Source organism: Heptranchias perlo, chromosome 22 (assembly GCF_035084215.1).
Source record: "Heptranchias perlo isolate sHepPer1 chromosome 22, sHepPer1.hap1, whole genome shotgun sequence".
NCBI lineage: Eukaryota > Metazoa > Chordata > Chondrichthyes > Hexanchiformes > Hexanchidae > Heptranchias > Heptranchias perlo.
This window is the reverse complement of record NC_090346.1, coordinates 12,651,498-12,672,871: the sequence shown is the minus strand read 5'-3', so window position 1 is coordinate 12,672,871 and position 21,374 is coordinate 12,651,498. Positions and strand designations below refer to the sequence as shown.

Sequence of the window (21,374 nt, the reverse complement as noted above, 5' to 3'; positions counted from 1 at the left end):
CCATGAACCACAGAATGAAGGAGACCTCAGCACTTGAACATTGCAGAGACTCTTCTCTCTGCCACTCACAGTCCATGGGACAGACACATAATCGCAAGTTACAGAGAAAGATTTTAATGGTTGTGCTTCCTTTTAAAATAAAAGGTGGGGGGGGCGGGGGCGCCCGTGTAAATTGGGTTTTCTGTTGAGGACGCTGGAGCAGCCCAGTGTAATCCTTATCGATTGTTTAGAAAAAGGCATACTGGATTGAGTTCCCAAAGAATGTAATTTGAATCCAACCTTAAGGGAATGAGTTATAAGGCTATCATCTCAATCTGTAGATGGATTAGTTTTCTTTTATAATACTGGCAAAGTACATCAGACAACCATGTACCTGTTTTATCCCTGGTATTTGTAGTATTTAGCTCTTATGAAGCTCATTAATCTTCGCTTTGCTTTAATACTAAGCCATTGAGTTTGGTCCTTATAAAAGGCTGATGCCTTGTTGTTCTCGTGACAGCAATCCGATTAAGCCTGCGATTGTAGGAGGCTGCTGCTCAGTTACAGTTTCTGGCTTTAGATCTGGAATGTACCTGAAATTATTTTAATCCCAGATATACAAACATAGAATCATACAGCGCAGAAGGCGGCCATTTGGCCCATCGTGCCTGTGCTAGCTCTTTGAAAGAGCTATCCAATTTCCAATTAGTCCCACTCCCCTGCTCTTTCCCCATAGCCCTGCAAATTTCTTTCCCTTCAAGTATATATCCGATTCCCTTTTGAAAGTTATTATTGAATCTGCTTCCACCACCCTTTCAGGCAGTACATTCTACACCATAACAGCTCGCTGCGTAAAAAACAATGAACATTCGAACATACCAAATTGACGACCAGGAAAAGACCAGCTGGTCCATCAAACCTGCCCCAGGATTGGCCATATGGCCATCACCGCACTATGAAAACAACGTAAATGACTTGAGGAGCTGGACATCCCATATTGCTCTAACTCTGTTTCAAGCAGTGACCCTCCATGCACCACAGAATGAAGGAGCACCTCAGCACTCGAACATTGCAGAGACTCTTCTCTCTGCCACCCACAGTCCATGGGACGGACACGTAATCACAAGTTACAGAGAAAGACTTTAATGAAATACCCACCGTGTGCATGGTGACACGATGGAACCACCATGGTTGTTCTGAAATAAAAACACAAAATGCTGGAGAAGCTCAGCAAGTCAGGCAGCATCTGTGGGGAAAGAAAGAGAGTTAACATTTCAGGTCAAAGACCTTTCATTAGAACTGGAAGATGTTAAAGTTAAAAGTTTTTAAGCAAGTTCAGAGCCAGGGAAAGGGGGGAGGGAGGGAAGGGAGGAAAGAACAAAAGGGAAGTTCTGTGATAGGGTAGAAGATAGGAGTGTTTAAATGACAAAAGGGATGATGGTGCAAGGCAAGGAGGCTGATAAGGGGACAGGTTAAGTAACAAAAGATCGGTCTAGAGTAGCTGTGAATGGCAACAGCAGAACCATTACCAGCACTTGCTGTTGGAAAAACTGGGAGCAGTGATTATGGTCTGAAGTTATTGAAATCAACATTGAGGTGGGAGGGTTGTTCTGAGTTCAGTCTTCCTGCAGCAGGAGCCCTTTCTAAGCTGACATTAATATAAAATATATATTACTCAGTGCTACAGTGACCTGTAGGTATCCTGATCTTCAGGCTTTGCTTTCCCCCCTGAATGCAGGTCAAAACAATTGTGTGGAATCAGCTATTCTAGGAGCAGAGATACTTTAGGACTACATTTAACTTCCTTGGCGGATGAGACTTCTTGAAAAAGGTTGCCTCACTCGTGCCGGCCTTTCCAATTTTCACACTGGTCTAATGACCTCTTGGAATGAGACTAGCAATTTGGGAGGGAAGAAAGAACTTGCATTTATATAGCACCTTTCATATACTCAGGACATCCTGGAGCACTTCACAAACCAATGAATTACCTTTGAAGGGCAGTGACTGTTGTTTTGTAGGCAAACGTGGCAGCCAATTTGCACACAGTGAGGTTCCACAAACAACAATGTGATGAATGGCCAGTTAATCTGTTTTTGGTGGTGATGGAATAAATGTTGGCCAGGATACTGGGAAAACTCCCCTGCTTTTCTTCATAAAGGTGCCATGGGATCTTTTACATCCACCCGAGAGGGCAGACGGGGCCTCGGTTTAACGTCTCATCCGAAAGACGGCACCTCCTGACAGCTGGAGTGTCAGCCAGATTTTGTGCTCAAGTTCTCTGGACTGGGACTCGAACCCACAACCTTCTGGCTCAGGCAAGAGTGCCCCACTGAGCCACAGCTGACACCTGATGCTAGTATCACTTTGGACAGGTTCCCAAGTGATCTTTACAACTGCATGATCACTAAATCTGAAGAGGCAGTTGAGTAGGAAATGTTAAATTGGAGTTTAACTTCCAACGATTCTTTTAACTTTAGTTTGGAACATTCCCTTCGTGGTCTTTATTGAAATACAGTAGTTCTTTGCACTGTATGGTTGGCTTCAGTTTGAGCAATGCCTAGGGTGTTCACTGATCCACCGTGTGAGTCCCCAATCCAAACCTCGGCTCAAGCTATTGGTTCAGTTACATCGAAAACACTACTTCTCGGTACAAACGAATGGAAAACACACAGATTTAATCGAAATGAGTTTTTGACAAGCAAGATCTCCCAGCAGGGTTGCCAACCCTCCAGGATTGTCCTGGAGTCTCCAGGAATTGACGATTAATCTCCGGGACACTACTGAGAGCATAAAACCCGGCAGGAAAAAGATCATAGTGGCATTAAACAAAATTGTTATTTTTTCCTTTTCCTTGAACACTTTCAGTCATTGGTTGTAAAAATTATTGGAGCTGGGGGGAGAAAGGCTGTTTCACTAACAGTCAAGATTAATCCAATTAGCTAATAGTCTGTTCCCTTTCCAATTGGCCGTGGGAAGGCAATGCACCTGGAGGACAGACCAGTGGCAGGATTGTGGGGACGGGTTCGAGGTGGAAGGTCACGTGTTGAAGCCTCCAGGAATACACCTAACCAGAGTTGGCAACCCCTATCCCCCAAGGCGTTCACATGCATTCTGGGGCCTGGAACACGTTAACCTGGTCTGTTATGTTAAGGTCATTGCTCAGTGGTCTAAATCAGCAATTCCAGGCACCTTCTAAATCCCTGAGGTCACTTAGAGGTTAATTGTAGCTACTTGTAAATTGCTGGCTCCAGGCCAGAAGAACCCAGCATTAAATGACTGACTTCCTTTCTCCTTTTTTTGTTAAGATTGATTAGAATCTAGCTAGTGTAAATGTGGAACTCTCTTCCTCCCAAAAAAACTGTTGAGGCTGGCAGTCAATTGACAAATTTCAAAACTGAGATGGATAAATTTTTTGTTAGTTAAGGGTATTAAGGGATGAGGAACCAAAGGTGGGTAAAATGGAGTTAAGATACAGATCAACCATGATCTAATTGGATGGCTTGAGGGGCTGAATGGCCTCCTCCTGTTCCTATGTTCCAATAACTAAGGGCAGCACCTTGAAGTGTGACATCTGCAGTGTGACCCGTGCGCTAGATGCAAGACTTTTATAAAGGGAATGAATACATCCAAGTAAAATTGAAAATGGACTATTTTCTGTTTTTAGCCTTGGGCCTTCGGATTTCAGGAAAGTACACAGTTCATCCATTAACGTGGACATAAAAAAGCCAGAGGCATATGGCAAAACAGCAGTCACTCCCTCTACATCCAAGACAGCTGGTGGCAGCAATTGGACTCCAAGTACAACCCAATGGAACACAAGCACTGGAAGTGGGAAACATGTAGAGGTTACCTTCTCTCTCCATAATCCAGGTAACGCAACTATTTCCACATCTCCTGCTACCCCCAGCAAGGAAGTGTCCGGGACAGAGGCCAAGACCTCCCACTCGAACCAGAAGAAAATACTCAAACCAGGCGTGGACCTCCTGGCGGGAGTTAAGAACGGCTTCCAATCTCCAAACGGAACTGACAAAGACCCCTCGGAGAAGGACAAGTGGAGCAGCCGTAATCCTGCCTTAAGCATGGTGGAGGAGGAGCTGCCAGGGAGGCAGAGCTGGGTCCTAGGCAAACCAAGCACCGTGACAGGTCAGTGTGACCCTGCAAAAACTCTACTGCCAGTAACCCCACTTCAGTTAATACTGTTCTGCATTCTCACAGTAATAAGAAATACCTTCCATTATGCAATGAGTGCAAGTTATAATAGAAAGTCAACTTGATAATGGAGCTAATCGGCTCATGAAAATTGGGGGTAATTGGTAACTTTTCATAAAGCAAAAAAGTCTGCACCTTTTGATCTTCAATAAGAGAATCATTGTGGAATCTATTTGTTGACAAATCTAATTTTCACACTTAGATCTCCCTTTCAATGAATCTAATGCATACAGTTCAAATTTTATAGGGTATGCCTAGTGTATATTTTGTAATTAAGCAATGATAATTAGGCTACATGTTTAACTCAAAGCCATGTTCTGTTACAGAATTAAAGCAAAGAGTACCTGACCTTAGTAAGGCCTGATTGCTTTTGTGCTGTGTTTGAAGTTTGAACATGCAGATGTGATACTCGTCCATGCATACCTGCATGATTCTACCGACAGTGGGGAGATGGGTGCAACACACATCTTTTTTTAAGATGCCCCTATGATTTTTCTCCCAGGTATTTTGCTTGCTGCAGTGTCCAGGAGATTAACCTTCAATTCCTGGAGATTCCAGGATTGGGTTGCCAACTCTGGTTGGACATTTTCCTGGAGGTCTCATCACATGACTTCCCCACCTCCAACCACCCCGCCCAGTCAAACAGCCTTTTTTTTCTCATTTCCAATATTTCTATAATTAATAAACAGAAGTATTCAAAAAATATGAAAAGAAATGTAAATGTTTTAACACCCCAATGATTTTTCTCCCGGGTGTCCAGGAGATTAATCTTCAATTCCTGGAGTCCTGGTTTGCCAATCCTCTAACCTAGGTGCAGACATATTAGCAGCTGTGGTACGTGCAGGAACCCTGGAGAATAATTGGAATTTACCCACAACATGGGGATGATTCAAACTCCAACATTAGGGTTGAAATGGACAATGCGCTGGTTGATGATTTCTGTCTAGTTTTCAGGGAAGGTTTTTGATGTTAACTTGTCGTCAAATTTAACCCCTCAAAATCGCCATGGAAACTTCCCCCCCCTCAGTATTTTTAAACCTTTGGTAGGCGTGTCCTGTTAAAACGAGGAAGCTCAGATTGCTATTCGAAAATGAGGATCAAGTTGAATATCTGGTTACCCAGGATACCTCGGCATCAGTAAAATGCCCAGGCAACAACAATAGCAACAACTTGCATTTATTTAGCGCCTTTAATGTAGTTAAACATCCCACAGGAGCGTTACCAAACAAAATTTGACATCGAGCCACATTAGGAGATATTAGGACAGGCGACCAAAATCTTAGTCAAAGAGAGAGGTTTTAAGGAGCGTCTTAAAGGAGGAGAGAGAGGCAGAGAGGTTTAGGGAGGGAAATCTAGAGCTTCAGGCCTAGGCAACTGAAGGCCCGGCCGCCAGTGGTGGGGCGATTAAAATCGGGGATGCACAAAGAGGCCTCTGTACCCCTTCTATCTTGATCGAGATCAGTATCAGATACAGTATTTGCTCATTGTATCACAGGCCACCTGGGAAATGCAGGTACGTAGGAATGTGTCGTTCCTGCGGTACACCCAAAATCAAAATGGCAGCCCTGCTAGGGTAACGTGGTGCCGTTAATTTAAAGGAATGATATCAGAATCACATTTACAGCTGAAAATATTAAGAGCCACAGGTACTTCTAAATAGTGAAATGATTGGATAAAATGGACACTAGTAAGTGCTCAGTGATAAATTCAGAGTGAAAGAAAGAACTTGCATTTATATAGCCCCTTTCACAACTTCAGGACATCCCAAAGCGCTTTACAGCCAATGAAATACTTTTGAAGTGTAGTCACCGTTGTAATGTAGGAAATGCGGCAGCTAATTTATGCACAGCAAGATCCCACAAACAGCAATGTGATAAATGGCCAGATAATCTGTTTTTCTAGTGTTGTTGGTTGAGGGATAAATATTGTCCAGGACGCCGGGGAGAACTCCCCAGCTCCTCTTCGAATTGTGGCCGTGGGATCTTTTACGACTACCTGAGAGGGCAGGCGGGGCTTTGGTTTAGAAGTCTCATCTGAAAGACCACACCTCTGTCAGTGCAGCACTCCCTCAGTACTGCAGTGATGTCTGTAAGAAAGTTTAGTGCTGAGAAGACTCAAAAAAAATAGTCTCTGGGATAAGTTACTACTGTCTGTGGTGATGTTTATTGGTCACTAATTAATTACTACTTCCTGAATTACCTCATCTTCACTTTTACTTTTTTCAACCTTTTGGTGACCCTTTACCTTGACCTTTCACTTAGTGTCATTCAACAACAAAAGTTCAATCCACCAAACTTGGGCTTTGAATGCTTGTAGATTGTAGGAGGGAAGGAACATTGAGAGAGGTGAGGAGCTCCACAGATTGAAATAAGGGGACAGTGATTGTTGACCCATACTGATCCTTACTCATGTCACTAACGGGATTTATAGAGACATGGGACCAGGAGTAGGCCATTCAGCCTCTCAAGCCTGTTCTGTCATTCAGTTAGATCATGGCTGATCTCTATCTTAACTCCATTTACCCGCCTTGGTTTCATAACCCTTAATTCCCTTGTCTAGCAGAAATCTATCCATCTCAGTACTGAAATTTTTGATTGACCCCCCCCCCCCCCCCAGCCTCAACAGCTTTTTGGGGGAAGACAGTTCCAGATTTCCACTCCCCTTTGTGTGAAGAGGTGCTTCCTGACATCACCCCTGAACGGCCTAGCTCTAATTTTAAGGTTATGCCCCCTTGTTCTGGACTCCCCACCACAGGAAATAGTTTCCCTCTATCTACGCTATTGACTTCTTTAATCATCTTAAACACCCCAATTAGATCACCCCTTAATCTTTCATATTCGAGGGAATACAAGCTTAGTCCATGCAACCAGTCCTCATAATTTAACCCTTTTAGCCCCGGTAACATTTTGGTGAATCTGCACTGCACCCTCTCCAAGGACAATAAATCCTTCCTGAGGTGCAGTGCCCAGAACAGAACGCAGTGCTCCAGACAGGGTCTGACCAGAGCTTTATATAATTGGAACATCACTTCCACCCCTTTGATTTCCAGCCCCCGTGATGTGTTTGGAGAGTTATTTGACTATTTGTTTTCTGACTGCTACAAGTTCTAAAGTGTGTTCACTTTGTTTTGTGCAGTGAAGACGGCGAGAGAGAAGTTCTTTGAAGATGTTTACATTCCTGGGGATCCCAAGAAGACCCAAGGTCTCACTGACTCTACGACTCCCCAAGCAAAGGTGAGAGCGAGGAGGAGGAGGGGAAAGCTGAATGTGAATGATGCAGAAGAAAAGTAAAAGGCAATCTCAGCAGTGGCTGAGAAATCAGGCAAATCTGCTGAATTGGAGTAGATCATCAGAGGAGCAGCCGTCAGCTGTACATTTATATGGAAGAATACTGGTCGATCAGAGAGGTGTGGGTGGGGGTGTGGGGTGGGGTGGGGTGGGGTGTGTGGGGGTGGGGTGGGGTGTGTGGGGGTGGGGTGGGGTGTGGGGGGGGGGGGGGTCACTCTATTTCAACGTTTCCTCCCACATGGGGTTTGCCAATTCTGGATGTTTTTCTGGAGGTTTCATCACATGACCTCTCACCTCTCACCTCCACCCCCCCCCCCCCCCCCCCCGCCTGGTGAAACAGCCCTTTTTCCCTCCATGTCCGATATTTTTATAACTAAGAAACTAAATTGTCCAAAGAAAATGAAAAGAAAAACACTTTTTTAATCCCCCAATGATTTTGCTCCCAGATGTTTTGCTGCCAGCAGTGTCCAGGAGATTAATCTTCAATTCCTGGAGGGTTGGCAACCCCTGCTCCCACTCCCACTCCCACAACCAGCCTTGTCCATGTGGTCAAATCTAAGCACAGTTGGTGCAAGCTATGTGAATTCACTGGTTGGGTGCTGACCGTTGGCCGCTCACGGTTGGGTGCTGACCGTTGGCCGCTCACGGTTCGATGCTTACCACTGACCGCAGGCCGCTCGCGGTTGGGTGCTGACCATAGCCACCTTTGGGGAGATATTGCGCAGACACTAATCAATCCCACCTTGGGGGCAGCAATGGGGAGACTGAGGTCTTTCACTTTTTTAAATGTATCTGAACCTGAGTTGGGTGGGAATGTGATGAGAACCAGTGTTCCTGGTGAGAGATTATCTGCCGCAGGGCTCCCCTTCACTCTCCTTGGTCTCAACTGCAGCGGGGAGAGAAATCGCCAGTGTGGGTCAGTGCGCGTGTTAGAAAAGATCAAGAAACCTGGTTGGATTGGCTGGTGACTGGCTGCTGTCTGAGCAGCAGGAACGGGACCAGACCAGTTTCAGTGGGATCGATTTTCCAATTTAAAAGGGGAGCTATCCGCGGGAGCAAAATAAAAATCAGTTCTGTTGTTGGATTTCTTGCTGTTTCTTTAAAACTCCACATTTCACGTTGCAGACTCCATCCAGTCACCGGATCACAGAGGAGGAAATTCAGAGGGAATTGCGGGACATCGGGAAGGAGCTGGACGCACTGGAGCAGAAGGGGGTGGAGCTGGAGCCTCAGCTCCGGAGCTGTGAGGGAGGTGGGTGGAGTTATCGTGAAGGGGGGGGAGCAGGGCCTGGGGGGAACACTCCGAGCTGCCACCTTTGCCCAAGATCAAAACCGTTGGGCAAGGGTTACGCAACCAAGGCGGGTAAATGGAGCTAAGATACAGATCAGCCATGATTTAATTGAATGGTGGAACAGGCTCGAGGGGCTGAATGGCCCTCATCCTATGTTCCTATCAAAAGTAGACGTGGGGCATGGGAGGAGCAAGGTGAATGGGGCTGTGGCATTGAGGTCTGTCTTCTGATGGGTGGAAATCTGAAAATTAATTGTACCAAAGACGAAGGTCACCGCGTCAAAAGACACCGACGAACTGTGGAAAACCAGAGTGTTTGGCCCCGATTTTAACTACCCCGGCCTGGCGGGAACTGGATGGGGGCAGTCAACATAAGGGCAATGACTTACTCCCTCTTATGCCACTGCCTTCCCGATATTGAGCTGCTCTTTTGAGCAGGCGGGCGGGACACCTGCAGGAAGGCAGCCGGGGTCCTTTAACTATGCAGATTGGACTGTAATTTTAACTGGAGGCCTGAGCAGTTGAGGGGGGGAAAGCCCATCACTGCTTCCCCCTGCCAGGCCAGGCCAGGCCAGACCTGCCTGGAGGGGGATCGTGGGCCAAAAGAGACCCAGGCAGGTATGTTTTACATTTTTTGGAGCACTCCTCCAGGTCTCGCAAGGAACCTAAGACAGGAGTAGGCCATTCAGCCCGAGCCTGTTCTGCCATTCAATGAGATCATAGCTGATCTGTATCCTAACTCTCTCCACCCGCCGTGGCTCCATATCCCTTAATACTCTTGGCCAGCAAAAATCTATCGATCTCAGATTTAAAATGATTCATTGAGCTAGCATCTACTGCTTTTTGTGGGAGAGAGTTCCACACTTCTACTACCCTTTGCGTGAAGAAGTGTTTCCTAACTTCACTCCTGAATGGCCTGGTTCTGATTTTAAGATTGTGTTCCCTTGTCCTAGACTCCCCCATCATCGCAAAAGGTTTCTCTCTATCTACCCTATCAATTCCTTTCAAAATCCTAAAAACCACAATTGAGTCAGCCCTTAAACCTTCTATATTCCAGAGAATACAAGCCCAGTTTATGTAATCTCTCTTTATAATCTAACCCTTGGAGCCCTGGTAATATTCTGGTGAATCTGTACTGTACTCCTTCCAAGGCCAATATATCCTGTCTAAGGTGTGGTGCCCAGAACTGTGCACGATGCTCCAGATGTGGCCTAACCAGGCAACCTTGGGCATCCCCCTCCCCCTCCCCCTCCCCCGATCGCAAGCGCACCCTCCCCACCGCCCCTCCCAAACCCACCCACCACCACTTACCTGACTGCTGGGGGCCGTTCCCATGGGTCCTCCTGCCCGAATTCCTGCTCTGGCCAGCTAGCCAAGTAATGGGTCCTGTTGGCTCCAGGCCATCATGGTGTGTGGGGCAGGCTTGATGGACCAGCTGGACTTTTCCTGCCCATCAATTTTGCATGTTCGAGGACCACGTCTGAGGATGTGGAGACTCAGCCCAACGTGGCAAGGTTTATGGAGCAGTGGATAAGCACAATTCCATGTGGGCTGACCACTCTGGGCTTGATGGGTGCTACTGTTTGTCAACTCTCCTGTTTTTGGAAATTCTGGATTTTTTTTCTTTTTTAAAAAAAAACAGATGACAGGGAAGACGAGTTGATGGTGGAGTGGTTCAAGCTGATCCATGAGAAACAGCTGCTGATAAGACGGGAATCGGAGCTCGTTTACATGTGAGTAGAAAGTGGGCGGGGGCGGGCGGGAGATAGGAAGGCAGATAATTTGAACGCTACCCTTTACCCACTGGCATGCTCCCTTCTCAGCCCTCACTCCCTGGCTTCTTAACCCCACCCCTCGCCTCGCGGCCCGCCGCCCCTCGCCTCGCGGCCCGCCGCCCCTCGCCTCGCGGCCCGCCGCCCCTCGCCTCGCGGCCCGCCGCCCCTCGCCTCGCGGCCCGCCGCCCCTCGCCTCGCGGCCCACCGCCCCTCGCCTCGCAGCCCGCTCGATTCTTAAAAAATTGGAGCCGTTGTCATTAGAACAGAAGGGATTACAAGACTGATGTGTTTAAAATTGTGACAGGATGGGTAGAAGCAGACTGCTTGCAGTGGTTGAGGGGCCCAGAACTAGGGCACATAGACATAAGATTAAATGTATGAGATTTCGGACAGAGAGCAGGAGAAATCTTTTTGCACAGTGTTTTGTGAGGCTGTGGAATGCGCTACCAGAGTTAGTGATTGAAACAGAGACCGTTTCTTCATTTAAGAATAGGTTAGATATGTGGTTGAAGGAAAGGGGGATAAAGAGACATGGGAACTGAGAGGGCAAATGGGATTAGGACTACTGCTCATGTGGAGGATAAAGACTAGCACGGACTGGTTGGGCTGAATGGCCTATTTCCATGTTGTAATTTCTATGTAATTCTCAATGCTAACTCGCAGTCTTCCCATATGCATTCCTCAATCCCTCCTCTCATCTCGTTCTGGGAGACTACCCAGTTGCCTCTTGACCCCGTTGCCTCTTGACCCCGTTTATATTGCCCAGTTCAGTGGCCTTCATTCCATTCGTATTACCTTTTGTGTGAAATAGCAACCCCTAGATTCCTTACTTATTCATAAATGTTTGTTATATTACATAGATATTACAGCATAATGTTTATGCTTCACACGAGCCTCCTCCAGCCCTACTTCATCTAACCCTATCAGGATACCCTTCTATTCCTTTCTCCCTCGTGTGTTTATCTAGCTTCCCCTTAAAAGCGTCATATTCCCCTGTGTTCCGAACTGCTTCATCAGTGTGAATAGTATGGTTGGATCTTATTGACCTTGCCCATCTCCTCCAAGGCTCATTTCCAATGGGAAGTCCAAAGCCACTGATCTTTCCACATAACTTCCATCCCTGAGATCAGATATCTGTTGGCACAAACCATCCACCTTTTTTTTGACAGGTCGAAGCAACAGATTCTGGTGGATCGTCAATCTCGGATCGACCAGGAGTTGCGAGTGTTGATGGGAAAATCAGGTTAGTATCGAAAACTTAGTTACGAAGAATGTTCTGTAAAAGTATTCTGATAAGACAATACTTTACTTTATAGATATTTATCGGGTGAAAGACTCTCCCAATGCCTTGCCCCCTGCCCCAGAGCTGGATGTTCACGGACCATGTACCGTGGATACTGTCCTTGGTGTGAACAGCTCCATCCCGATTAATCTGCCCAACAGAAGGTCACAGCTGAGTGTCTGGGATCTCCTTCAGCCGCTCCAGCTGCGAGATCTAGTCGTCCTGCCTGACCAAATCAAAGGGATTTAGCCGACCCAGAGAGAAGCAATGTGTTGGTTCAGAGGAAACCTTCGAAGGAAATCGGGGCCTGAGGGAATTGTCCCTTTTTTCGAACGGACCTCCCGCTTATCCATCTCCAGTACCTTGCACTATTTAAGAAATATTGCTGTGGATTCAGATCCACCAGTGGTCATGATGCAGGGGAAGGATCGTAAACACAGTCGTAGCAAACACAGCAACTGTTCCCAGGGAGCAAAATAGAAACCAAACAATAATCAACAACAACTTGCATTTATATAGTGCCTATAACATTGTAAAACGTCCTGAGGCGCTTCACAGGAGTGATTATCAAACAACATTTGACACCGAGCCATGTGAGGAGATATTAGGACAGGTGACCAAAAGCTTCCTATGTTCCCTTGTGTTGCCATTGCAGAGGACGAAAAGACTGACGGAGACCGGGCTCGTGAAGAGGAGCTAATGGAAGAGCTACTGAAAACAGTGACGGACAGGGATAACATCATCGACCGACTGGATGAGGACAGAGTGAGGTATGGGATAACCACTAAAAGTTGCATAACCCAAAGTAGGGTAGAGGTGTTTGCTTATCTTTTGGGTGGAGACCGCATTTATCAAGGGTAGGTTGCCGGGGAATGTGTGACTTTTCCGTTAATAGTGCCAGACTCAAGAACAGGAGAAATATTCGGAACAGGAATAAGGCGAGTAGGTGTAGTGAGTCTGTCCCTTTGTGATTGATCTCAACTCCACCTACCTCACCTTCTCACCACACTCCTCAATCCCTTCTCCCTCCAGAACTGCATCCAATGGTATATTGATCCTACTTAGACTGCTTGCTTCAACCACCTTCCCTGCTCACTTATCCCACAGCCCTTTTTGCCTTAATGGTTGAAAAATTTCCAACCTCCTGATTTTTATTTTAACCTGTATTTCAACCCTTCACCACCATGAACAATTTGCCTGGATCCAACTTTTTCAAACCCCTTCATTAGCATGAAAACTTCTACAGGGACAGGGGGAAGATTAGAGCTGATAGGTCCAGCTGAAGAACAAGCATAGGTGCGATGGGCTGAATGACCTCCGCCTATGCTGTAATGTCAATGATTCCAGGTCACCACAAAGTCTTTTATCCCCACCCACCCCCCAGCCCCAAGGAGAACAAGTTCAACTTCTTAGTTTAATGATTCTGGAATCTTCTCGATTGCCTGTGTATCCTCAACAGGGTAATAATACCAAGGTCAGGTATGGGGTGACCTTGATTACAGGGTAAAACTCCTTCTACCTCCTTGTGCCTCCTCACAATGAGACTTGACCATTTAGTGCCAAGCGTGGGCACTTTTGCCTTTTGAACTCATGGCCGCAAGACCTATGCCCAACTCACTTTATTTAGGGTCCTTAGTTCCATCAGAGAAATCGCGAGAGGAGATTTTCATCGCCTGAGTCTGGGTTGGATGCAATCTTGGAGGTGAGAGGATTTAGCTCCCACTGAACCACCTGGGGTCAAATTTTAACAGAAGATTTGGTTTAGTGGAACTGTATAAATGTTAAGTAAACTGTTCATGGTACAGCATTTGACACTGAACTCTGCCGTCCAATGACAGTGAACAGAGAAGTAGTTAAATGTGTACCATCTGCCACTCTGCCTCTGCCATATGGGCATCTGCCATCCTGGCATCCACCGTACTGCCATTCACTGCTGCCTGGAAGTGCACAGCTGATTTTAAAGGCCAACTCCCTTGTGAAATAAATTCTCAGCAAGTACCCACTTTATATTAGGTGACTGCTGCATTGTATTACCCATGCTGCCCGTCTTTCTGTCTCTGGCTCCTGCTCTCACCGGTTTCTTACTATCATAACTATGGAGCGACATTTAAGACTTCGGATTGTCTGGAAGATGCAATGGGTTGGCATCAGGAAATGGTAAGACCCTGCTTCCCTAACAGCAACTTGCAATTTTTATATAGCACCTTTAACATAGTGAAACATCCCCAGGCACTTCACAGGAGCGATTATCAAACAGAATTTGACACTAAGCCACGTAAGGAGATATTAGGACAGGTGACCAAAAGCTTGGTCAAAGAGGTAGGGTTTTAAGGAGCGTCTTAAAGGAGGAGAGAGAGGCGGAGAGGTTTAGGGAGGGAATTCCAGAGCTTAAGGCCTAGGCAGCTGAAGGCACGGCCGCCAATGATGGAGCGATGAAAATCGGGGATACACAAGCGGCCAGAATTGGAGGAGCGCAGAGATCTCCTGGTTGGGTAGGGGGGGTGGCTGTAGGACCGGATGAGGTTACAGAGATAGGGAGGGGTGAGGCCATAAAGGGATTTGAAAACAAGGATAAGAATTTTAAAATTGAGGTATTGTTGGACCGGGAGCCAATATAGGTCAGCGAGCACAGGGGTGATGGGTGAACGGGACTTGGTGAGAGTTAGGATACGGCTAGCAGAGTTTTAGATGAGCTCAAGTTTATAGAGGGTGGGAAGCTGGCTAGGAGAGCTTTGGAATAGTCGAGTCTGGAGGTAACAACGGCATTAGCCCAAATGGTAAGCTCTGGATTGCTGCCAGGTCATTGGGGGAATTCCCAATGGGATTGAAGGGCACTTCCTTTCAAGATGGAAAAATCGGCTGGTCAATCACCTCTGAGTGGTGCCAGTACACCTGGTGTCTTTGGAAGATATCTGGGAGCAAGAGAGGAAAATCGGTTTAAAACAGTGCTTATCACTGTCGGGGGCTGCAATCTCGAGCAGCACCTTGGTTGAGAGCCACTCTCGGGAATACTGCAGCGCGTCGCACCATGAAGGGATGTGATGCCAGTCTGTGCGCATCATTTTCTAGAAGGTGAACTTTTGCTTTCAAACGTGACTGTGACAAAAATGAAGATGTTTGATCTCATTTTAGCTTGGTGTTCAGTATTGACACCCGAGGAGTTGAAAACCAACTGCACTTAGTAACCATGTCCCAACCTAAGTTGATACAAATGTTGTGCGATTTAATATTTAGTTGTCTCCGGGGCTGTTGACTTGAGGGAAGCACCAAGCCACACAATTCAAATACTGAACGATTGCTTCAAAGTGGCAGCTCCTTTTGAATGGGGATGACAGTTATTCAAATCCACAAACCCCGGTAATTATCTTTATGGGTGTTTATTATCTGGACCAGTCACATCAGTCTGGAACTATCGAGAGACTAATTCAGGCCGATTTGGATCATGCAGTTGATTAGAATCTAAAACAAACCACACTACAAGGAAATTACTTTTATGTTAGTTTGGTATAGAAGTTGTGACCCATTTGTTATTTTCCTTATTTGAGGAGTTAGTATCGAACATCAACAACAATATAAATATATATATATTCAATTATTGTTACCTATTTGCTTGTTCATAAGTCAATAGATTCCTTTGGCAGTTAAAGACTAAAATGAGGTTTGATAATTTTAGTCTGCCATTTTTAAAGATGTAAGGAATCTTACAACACCAGGTTATAGTCCAACAATTTTATTTTAAAATCACAAGCTTTCGGAGATTATCCCCTTCGTCAGGTGAGTGAGTGGAAGGTTCTCAAATCGCATATCTTATATTAGGCTGGGACAGCATCACACCAATCAAAAGGTGTCGTTGTTGTTCAAACAGGCCAGTCACGGAGAACAGCTCGTCCCAGTACACTGAATATACATTGTGTCAATTACACAGACAGAGAGAAAGTTTTTAAAGATGAAAAGGATCATGTGAAGGCATTGGATAAATCTAGTAACCAAAGGAATTACAAAAAAGGTTCTCTGCTTATTATCCTGGATCGACTATCAAAACTTAACGAGGGTGAAGATGCTCTCAAGGCTGTAGGGAGATAAGAGAGTAGCCCAAAAAACTGAAGGGCAATAAGTGGGTGCAGACCAGCCACTTTCCAGAAGGGAAACCCCCACCGGACTGAAAGTTCCATTTAAAATACAGGTCCTCTAGCTCTAATAGGACTCTTCACTATCTCAATGGATGCTGGGATGGTCCTGCCTCCTAAGAGCATTCCATTGCTTTCTGTGCTTGGCCAGCAAAAGAAGGAAGGAATAGCACTGAATCCCAACTCCAGCAACAGTCCACAGCCATGAACAGAGTCATGTGGAGTGGACGGTCTGCTGAGGGTCAAGGGTGATGAAGAGCTGGGCTGCAAGTGGGCCCCAGGCCATGCATTGGTCAAAATCAAGTTTGGGACAAATTTAAGACTGTAAATTCAGAAAAGACAAACTTGACAGGAGTTTAAGTAACACCCAGGGTTATTAGATTATCCAGGGGATAAGGATTCAAGGCCACATCTAGTGATTGGCTGTAAAGCAAAATAGCCGGGGGCTAAGAACAGGCCTGTTAACCTCTCTTGGTTAGGACATGGGGTGTTGGGGAAATACCTTATAATGAAATAAATACACGCTGTGGACTGCTAGTCCAGCTCCTGATTTCGGACTGTATGTGTGTGCTGTGAGGCAGAGAAAGGAGAGTGACGCACACTGAGTTTTTGGGTGGCTGTGAGTGGAGACCAGATACCTCCTCACAGGTTGGGAGGGAGAGTCCAAGGGAGGGGTATTCCTGAGGAATCTATGAAGGTGTTTACAGAGGGTCACACTGGCAGCTGGGGCACATCCACCAACTTTGCCAAGGACAATGTGTAGAATTGGGGGTAAAATGCTACTTTTTTTTTAGAAACAGTAACTCGCTGACATATATTCTCTCTTTACAGAGAAAGGGAAGAAGATCTGATGATGGAAGCCATGATTAACAGGATAGGTAAGGAATAAAAATTTTTAAAAGAATATTAATTTTTAAATATAAAGAAATAAAGTTTCAGCACTCTCCCTCTTTGCACCTTATTCCCCTCCTTTCATGTCTCTTCTTCCTCTCCCTCCTTGCCCTTTTTCTTTCTCCCTCCTTCCCTCTTTCTCCCTCCATCCCTCCTTCCCTCTTTCTCCCTCCATCCCTCCTTCCCTCTTTCTCCCTCCATCCCTCCTTCCCTCTTTCTCCCTCCATCCCTCCTTCCCTCTTTCTCCCTCCATCCCTCCTTCCCTCTTTCTCCCTCCATCCCTCCTTCCCTCTTTCTCCCTCCATCCCTCCTTCCCTCTTTCTCCCTCCATCCCTCCTTCCCTCTTTCTCCCTCCATCCCTCCTTCCCTCTTTCTCCCTCCATCCCTCCTTCCCTCTTTCTCCCTCCATCCCTCCTTCCCTCTTTCTCCCTCCATCCCTCCTTCCCTCTTTCTCCCTCCATCCCTCCTTCCCTCTTTCTCCCTCCATCCCTCCTTCCCTCTTTCTCCCTCCCTCCTTTTTCTCTTCACTTTGACAGACATCAGCAAGGAAACAGAACAGGACTTGAAGAAGAAAAACAAATTCAGCCCATTAAAGTTCCTGAAAGGACTCGGTGGCAAACCAAAGGGAAAAGAATAATAACTCGCTCGCTGAAAGTGGCGTCTTCAGAAGCGTACCATGTACCTGTGACGAGTTATTCTGGGCCGAGCTGCTGCTGACTGAAGCTGCTACTGTCGCAAGGCATTTGTAATCAAAAGCAACTCACTCAAATGCTCGTGTGGCATTAACCACCTTCTTTAAATAAAGGATGCTTTTTGTGCTGGGCTTGTACTGCAGGATATTTTCCTGTTGCTATGGAACTCTCTGGCATCAAAGAACCAATGGAAATAAAATCCATTACTTCACTGATTTACTTTGGCCGACTGTGTAACATAATGAGGTGCGAGCTAGGGTCGACCGGTCTATCTGTCATTTGAGTTTGGGCATAGACTTCACCTAGTTAGAGAGGTGTATTTAGGTCGTTAGATTATGACTGGAACAATAACAACAACTTGCATTTATGTAGCGACTTTAATGTAAAACGTCCCAAGGTGCTTCGCAGGAGTGAATATCAAGCAAAATTTGACACTGAGCCACATAAGGAGATATTAGGATAGGCGACCAAAAGCTTGGTCAAAGAGGTAGGTTTTAAGGAGCGTCTTAAAGGAGAAGGGAGAGGTTTAGGGAGGGAATGCCAGAGCTTGGGGCCTAGGCAGCTGAAGGCACGGCCGCCAAAGGTGGAGCGATGAAAATCGGGAATGAGCACAGCAGTCGGGAGTTGTTGGTGCTGAAGCTGGAGCTCCGTGTTAATGTTCTGACTCACCAATCCAAAGAGTCGGCATGGAACCCCCAATCACGGAGATTGTGAAGATGAATGGATAAGGTGCTTAGTGATGTAAATAAATGAGTGGACACTGTTTCCTTGGTTGAAGCCACACATTCAATATTATCCTCCCTCTTGCTCCACCCCAAATCATCTAGAGTATGTACTCTTGCCCGTCAAGAGGGCAGGCTTGAGATGTACTCCAAGACTTCCAGCAATGATGCTCTATAATGGTCAGCTAGAGCTAGTTTAAGCGTGGCTGTCCTTTCATTTTCTCCCGCCTTCCCCCCCCCCTCCTCTATCTCTCCCTCTCTGGACATGCCCAGCTTCTGCTTCGTGTCTCTCTATGGTGGCGTGAAGGAGATTTGTGGCTGCAAAAAACCATTTGGAGGCTGGTATGGGGGCTCCCTTTTTAAAAGTGTTTCAATCCTTTTGGTTTTGTTCTTCTATCGAAGAGCAAGCTCTAGTTGCACTGCAGCCAATACCGTGTGGAAACATCGCGTTCAAACACTCCTTACGATAATGGGATGTGATCTCCTCGTACTTTAATACTGGTAGCTTTGCAGCAGTGGTGTTGCTGTTTGGTACAAGTTTTGCCAGGTTTCTTATAAGCTGCCCTGAAGATGTCTATTGTCTTCAGGTGCCTGTGCAGGTAAAGGGAGGACTTTAGATCCAATTGATGATAAATTGTTTAGGACATGTTTAGGATGGGCTCCTTTGTATAGTGGAGTTACATCAATTCTGTCCAAGTTTCTTTGTATCCTAATCCTCTTGTATCGTTTCCTGTACCGTTTCTTCATATTGTATTTCTCTATGCTGTAATGTAAAGCAGGCTCTATTAAGAAAGAAAAATAGGCATTTATATTATGCCTCTCACGACCTCAGGACGTCTCAAAGTGCTTTGCAGCCAATGAAGTATTTTTGAAGTGTAGTCGCTGTTGTAATGTAGGAGATGCGGTAGCCAAAACGTGCACAGCAAGATCCCACAAACAGCAATGCGATAAATGACGATGGTCATGTTGGATGAGGGATAAGTATTGCCCAGGACAACGGGGAGAACTTCTTCGAAATAGTGGCCGTGGAATCTTTTATCTGAGAGGTCAGACGGGGCCTCGGTTTGACGTCTCATGCGAAAGGCGGCACCTCTGACCGTGCAGCACTGCCTCAGGTCACTGCTGCGAGCAACTCAGGAGAAATATCATTGGGGCATTTAAAAAAAAACTGTGCTTTTTTTTCCTCCCCTATTGTCTTTGAATACTTTTGTTTATTAGTTATAAAAATATTGGAGATGGGGGGAGAAAAGCTGTTTGAGTGGGGGTGGGGTGGTTGGAGGCTAGAGGTCATGTGATGAAACCAGGAGTACGTTAAACCAGAGTTGGAAACCCTGGAATGTCACCAGAACAGATCTAACTACAACTGCTGCCTCCCCCCAACTAAAACAAAGAAAGTGCCCTGGTCAGCTAAAAATGCGTGCAAATGTTAAATAGCAATCCTATTTTCATCATTGATGAGACAGTCAATGTCTTATGGGGCCTACGGGTCGGATGAACCGGTGCACACTGCGTTATCTCACTCCAAGGTTAGCCGGGGCACGTACTAGGGCTTGGAAATAGCGGCAAGCAGTCAGAGCAGGCCCGCCCGAGAGCTGGGCAGGGTGCATCCCTCTTTGAGGGGAAGTGCCTGCCCATGATGGCAAGGTTGAAACAGAAAACACCCTCTTGCATTCATATAGCGCCTTTAAGGTGGTAAAACAGCCCGAGGCCTTTCACTGGAGTGTAAGCAGACAAAAAATTGACACCGAGCCAAACGCTTTGTCAAAGAAATAGGTTTGAAGGAGCCGAGAGGTGGAGAGGTTTAGGGAGGGAATTCCAGAGCTTGGGGCCTAGATGGCTGGAAGCACTGCCACCAATGGTGGGGCAAAGGGAGTGGGGGATGCACAAGAGACCTGAGATGGAGGAACGCAGAGTTCCCAAAGGGCTGGAGGAGGTTAGAGCGATGGGGAGGAACGAGGCCCACATTCTACCGTCTGATTCCCCAGAAGTAAAAGAGTAAGATAAATCAGGGGTGTTGGGGATGAGGTTGTTGGAGGCAGAGTTCAATTGGACAGAGGCAAGCTACCTCCGATACATGCAGGGAGCATTGGGAGGCTTGTCACTGGGGCATACGTTACTCTATTGGGACAGTATGAATGTATTAGAAGATATGGGTCGATCAAGCCCATTGGCACTGATTAGCCTTCTAGCCCTGGCCTATGTTATGGCCACTGCTTAGCGCCCAGGTTGTGAGGAAAGAAAGTCACCGCAGTGAGATCGATATTGTGGTATATTAAATAGGGTGGACTTGATTATTGAAGTAAAAAAGCTTGTCTTTCACAAATGTATTCTGCCGCAAATAAATGTATTTTTGAATCTGTGACATGATTTTTTTTAAAAAATAGGTACTTCGAACACATCAGAAAATTTAAAATGATAATTTAAAATTAATTGCTTTAATTTAGAACTTTAATGCTCTTGCTATTACTAACACATGGGCTATTTATATTGCAGTTATGTTTACCCTTGAACCCAATCCAAATTCGGACTGGGTCTTTAATACTCACAAATATGCGATGTTTGCAAGGAACTCAGCCCAATGTTTACAAATACAGCTGTAAACAATTTTACAACACCAAGTTATAGTCCAACAATTTTATTTTTAATCCCACAAGCTTTCGGAGGCTTCCTCCTTCCTCAGGTGGTGTGGAAATGACATTTTCGAATCCTTCGCATTTTAAAATCACAGAACAATGCCTGGTGATTACTGCCCGTTGCCAAGGCAATCACAGAGAGCAGACAGAAAGGTGTCACCTAAAAAGGCCACCGAATATACAAACCCCCCCCAAAAAAGAGAGAGAGATAAGGAAGACAGTCAATGACCCGTTATATTAAAAACAGATAGCATTTGTTCGCTGGTGGGGTTACATGTAGTGTGACATGAACCCAAGATCCCGGTTGAGGCCGTCCTCATGGGTGCGGAACTTGGCTATCAATTTCTGCTCGACGATTTTGCGTTGTCGTGTGTCTCGAAGGCCGCCTTGGAGTATGCTTACCCGAAAGTCGGTGGCCGAATGTCCATGACTGCTGAAGTGTTCCCCGACTGGGAGGGAACCCTCCTGTTTGGGAACTCTCCCTGT

At 46.1% G+C, this 21,374-nt stretch overlaps 1 protein-coding gene across 1 annotated transcript in view; it reads left to right on the top strand.

The window, feature by feature from the left end:
* The window catches only part of LOC137340475 (MICAL-like protein 2), a 78,239-nt gene extending 57,625 nt beyond the window's left edge, over positions 1-20,614 (top strand). Inside the window, exons 8-15 of the mRNA XM_068002932.1 lie at positions 3,644-4,122; positions 7,324-7,421; positions 8,601-8,727; positions 10,409-10,499; positions 11,711-11,784; positions 12,479-12,593; positions 16,782-16,828; positions 17,378-20,614. Coding sequence (XP_067859033.1) covers positions 3,644-4,122; positions 7,324-7,421; positions 8,601-8,727; positions 10,409-10,499; positions 11,711-11,784; positions 12,479-12,593; positions 16,782-16,828; positions 17,378-17,478 — 1,132 coding nt within the window. The 3' untranslated portion in view covers positions 17,479-20,614. The remainder of the gene's footprint in view (positions 1-3,643; positions 4,123-7,323; positions 7,422-8,600; positions 8,728-10,408; positions 10,500-11,710; positions 11,785-12,478; positions 12,594-16,781; positions 16,829-17,377) is intronic.
* Positions 20,615-21,374: the final 760 nt, after the last annotated feature.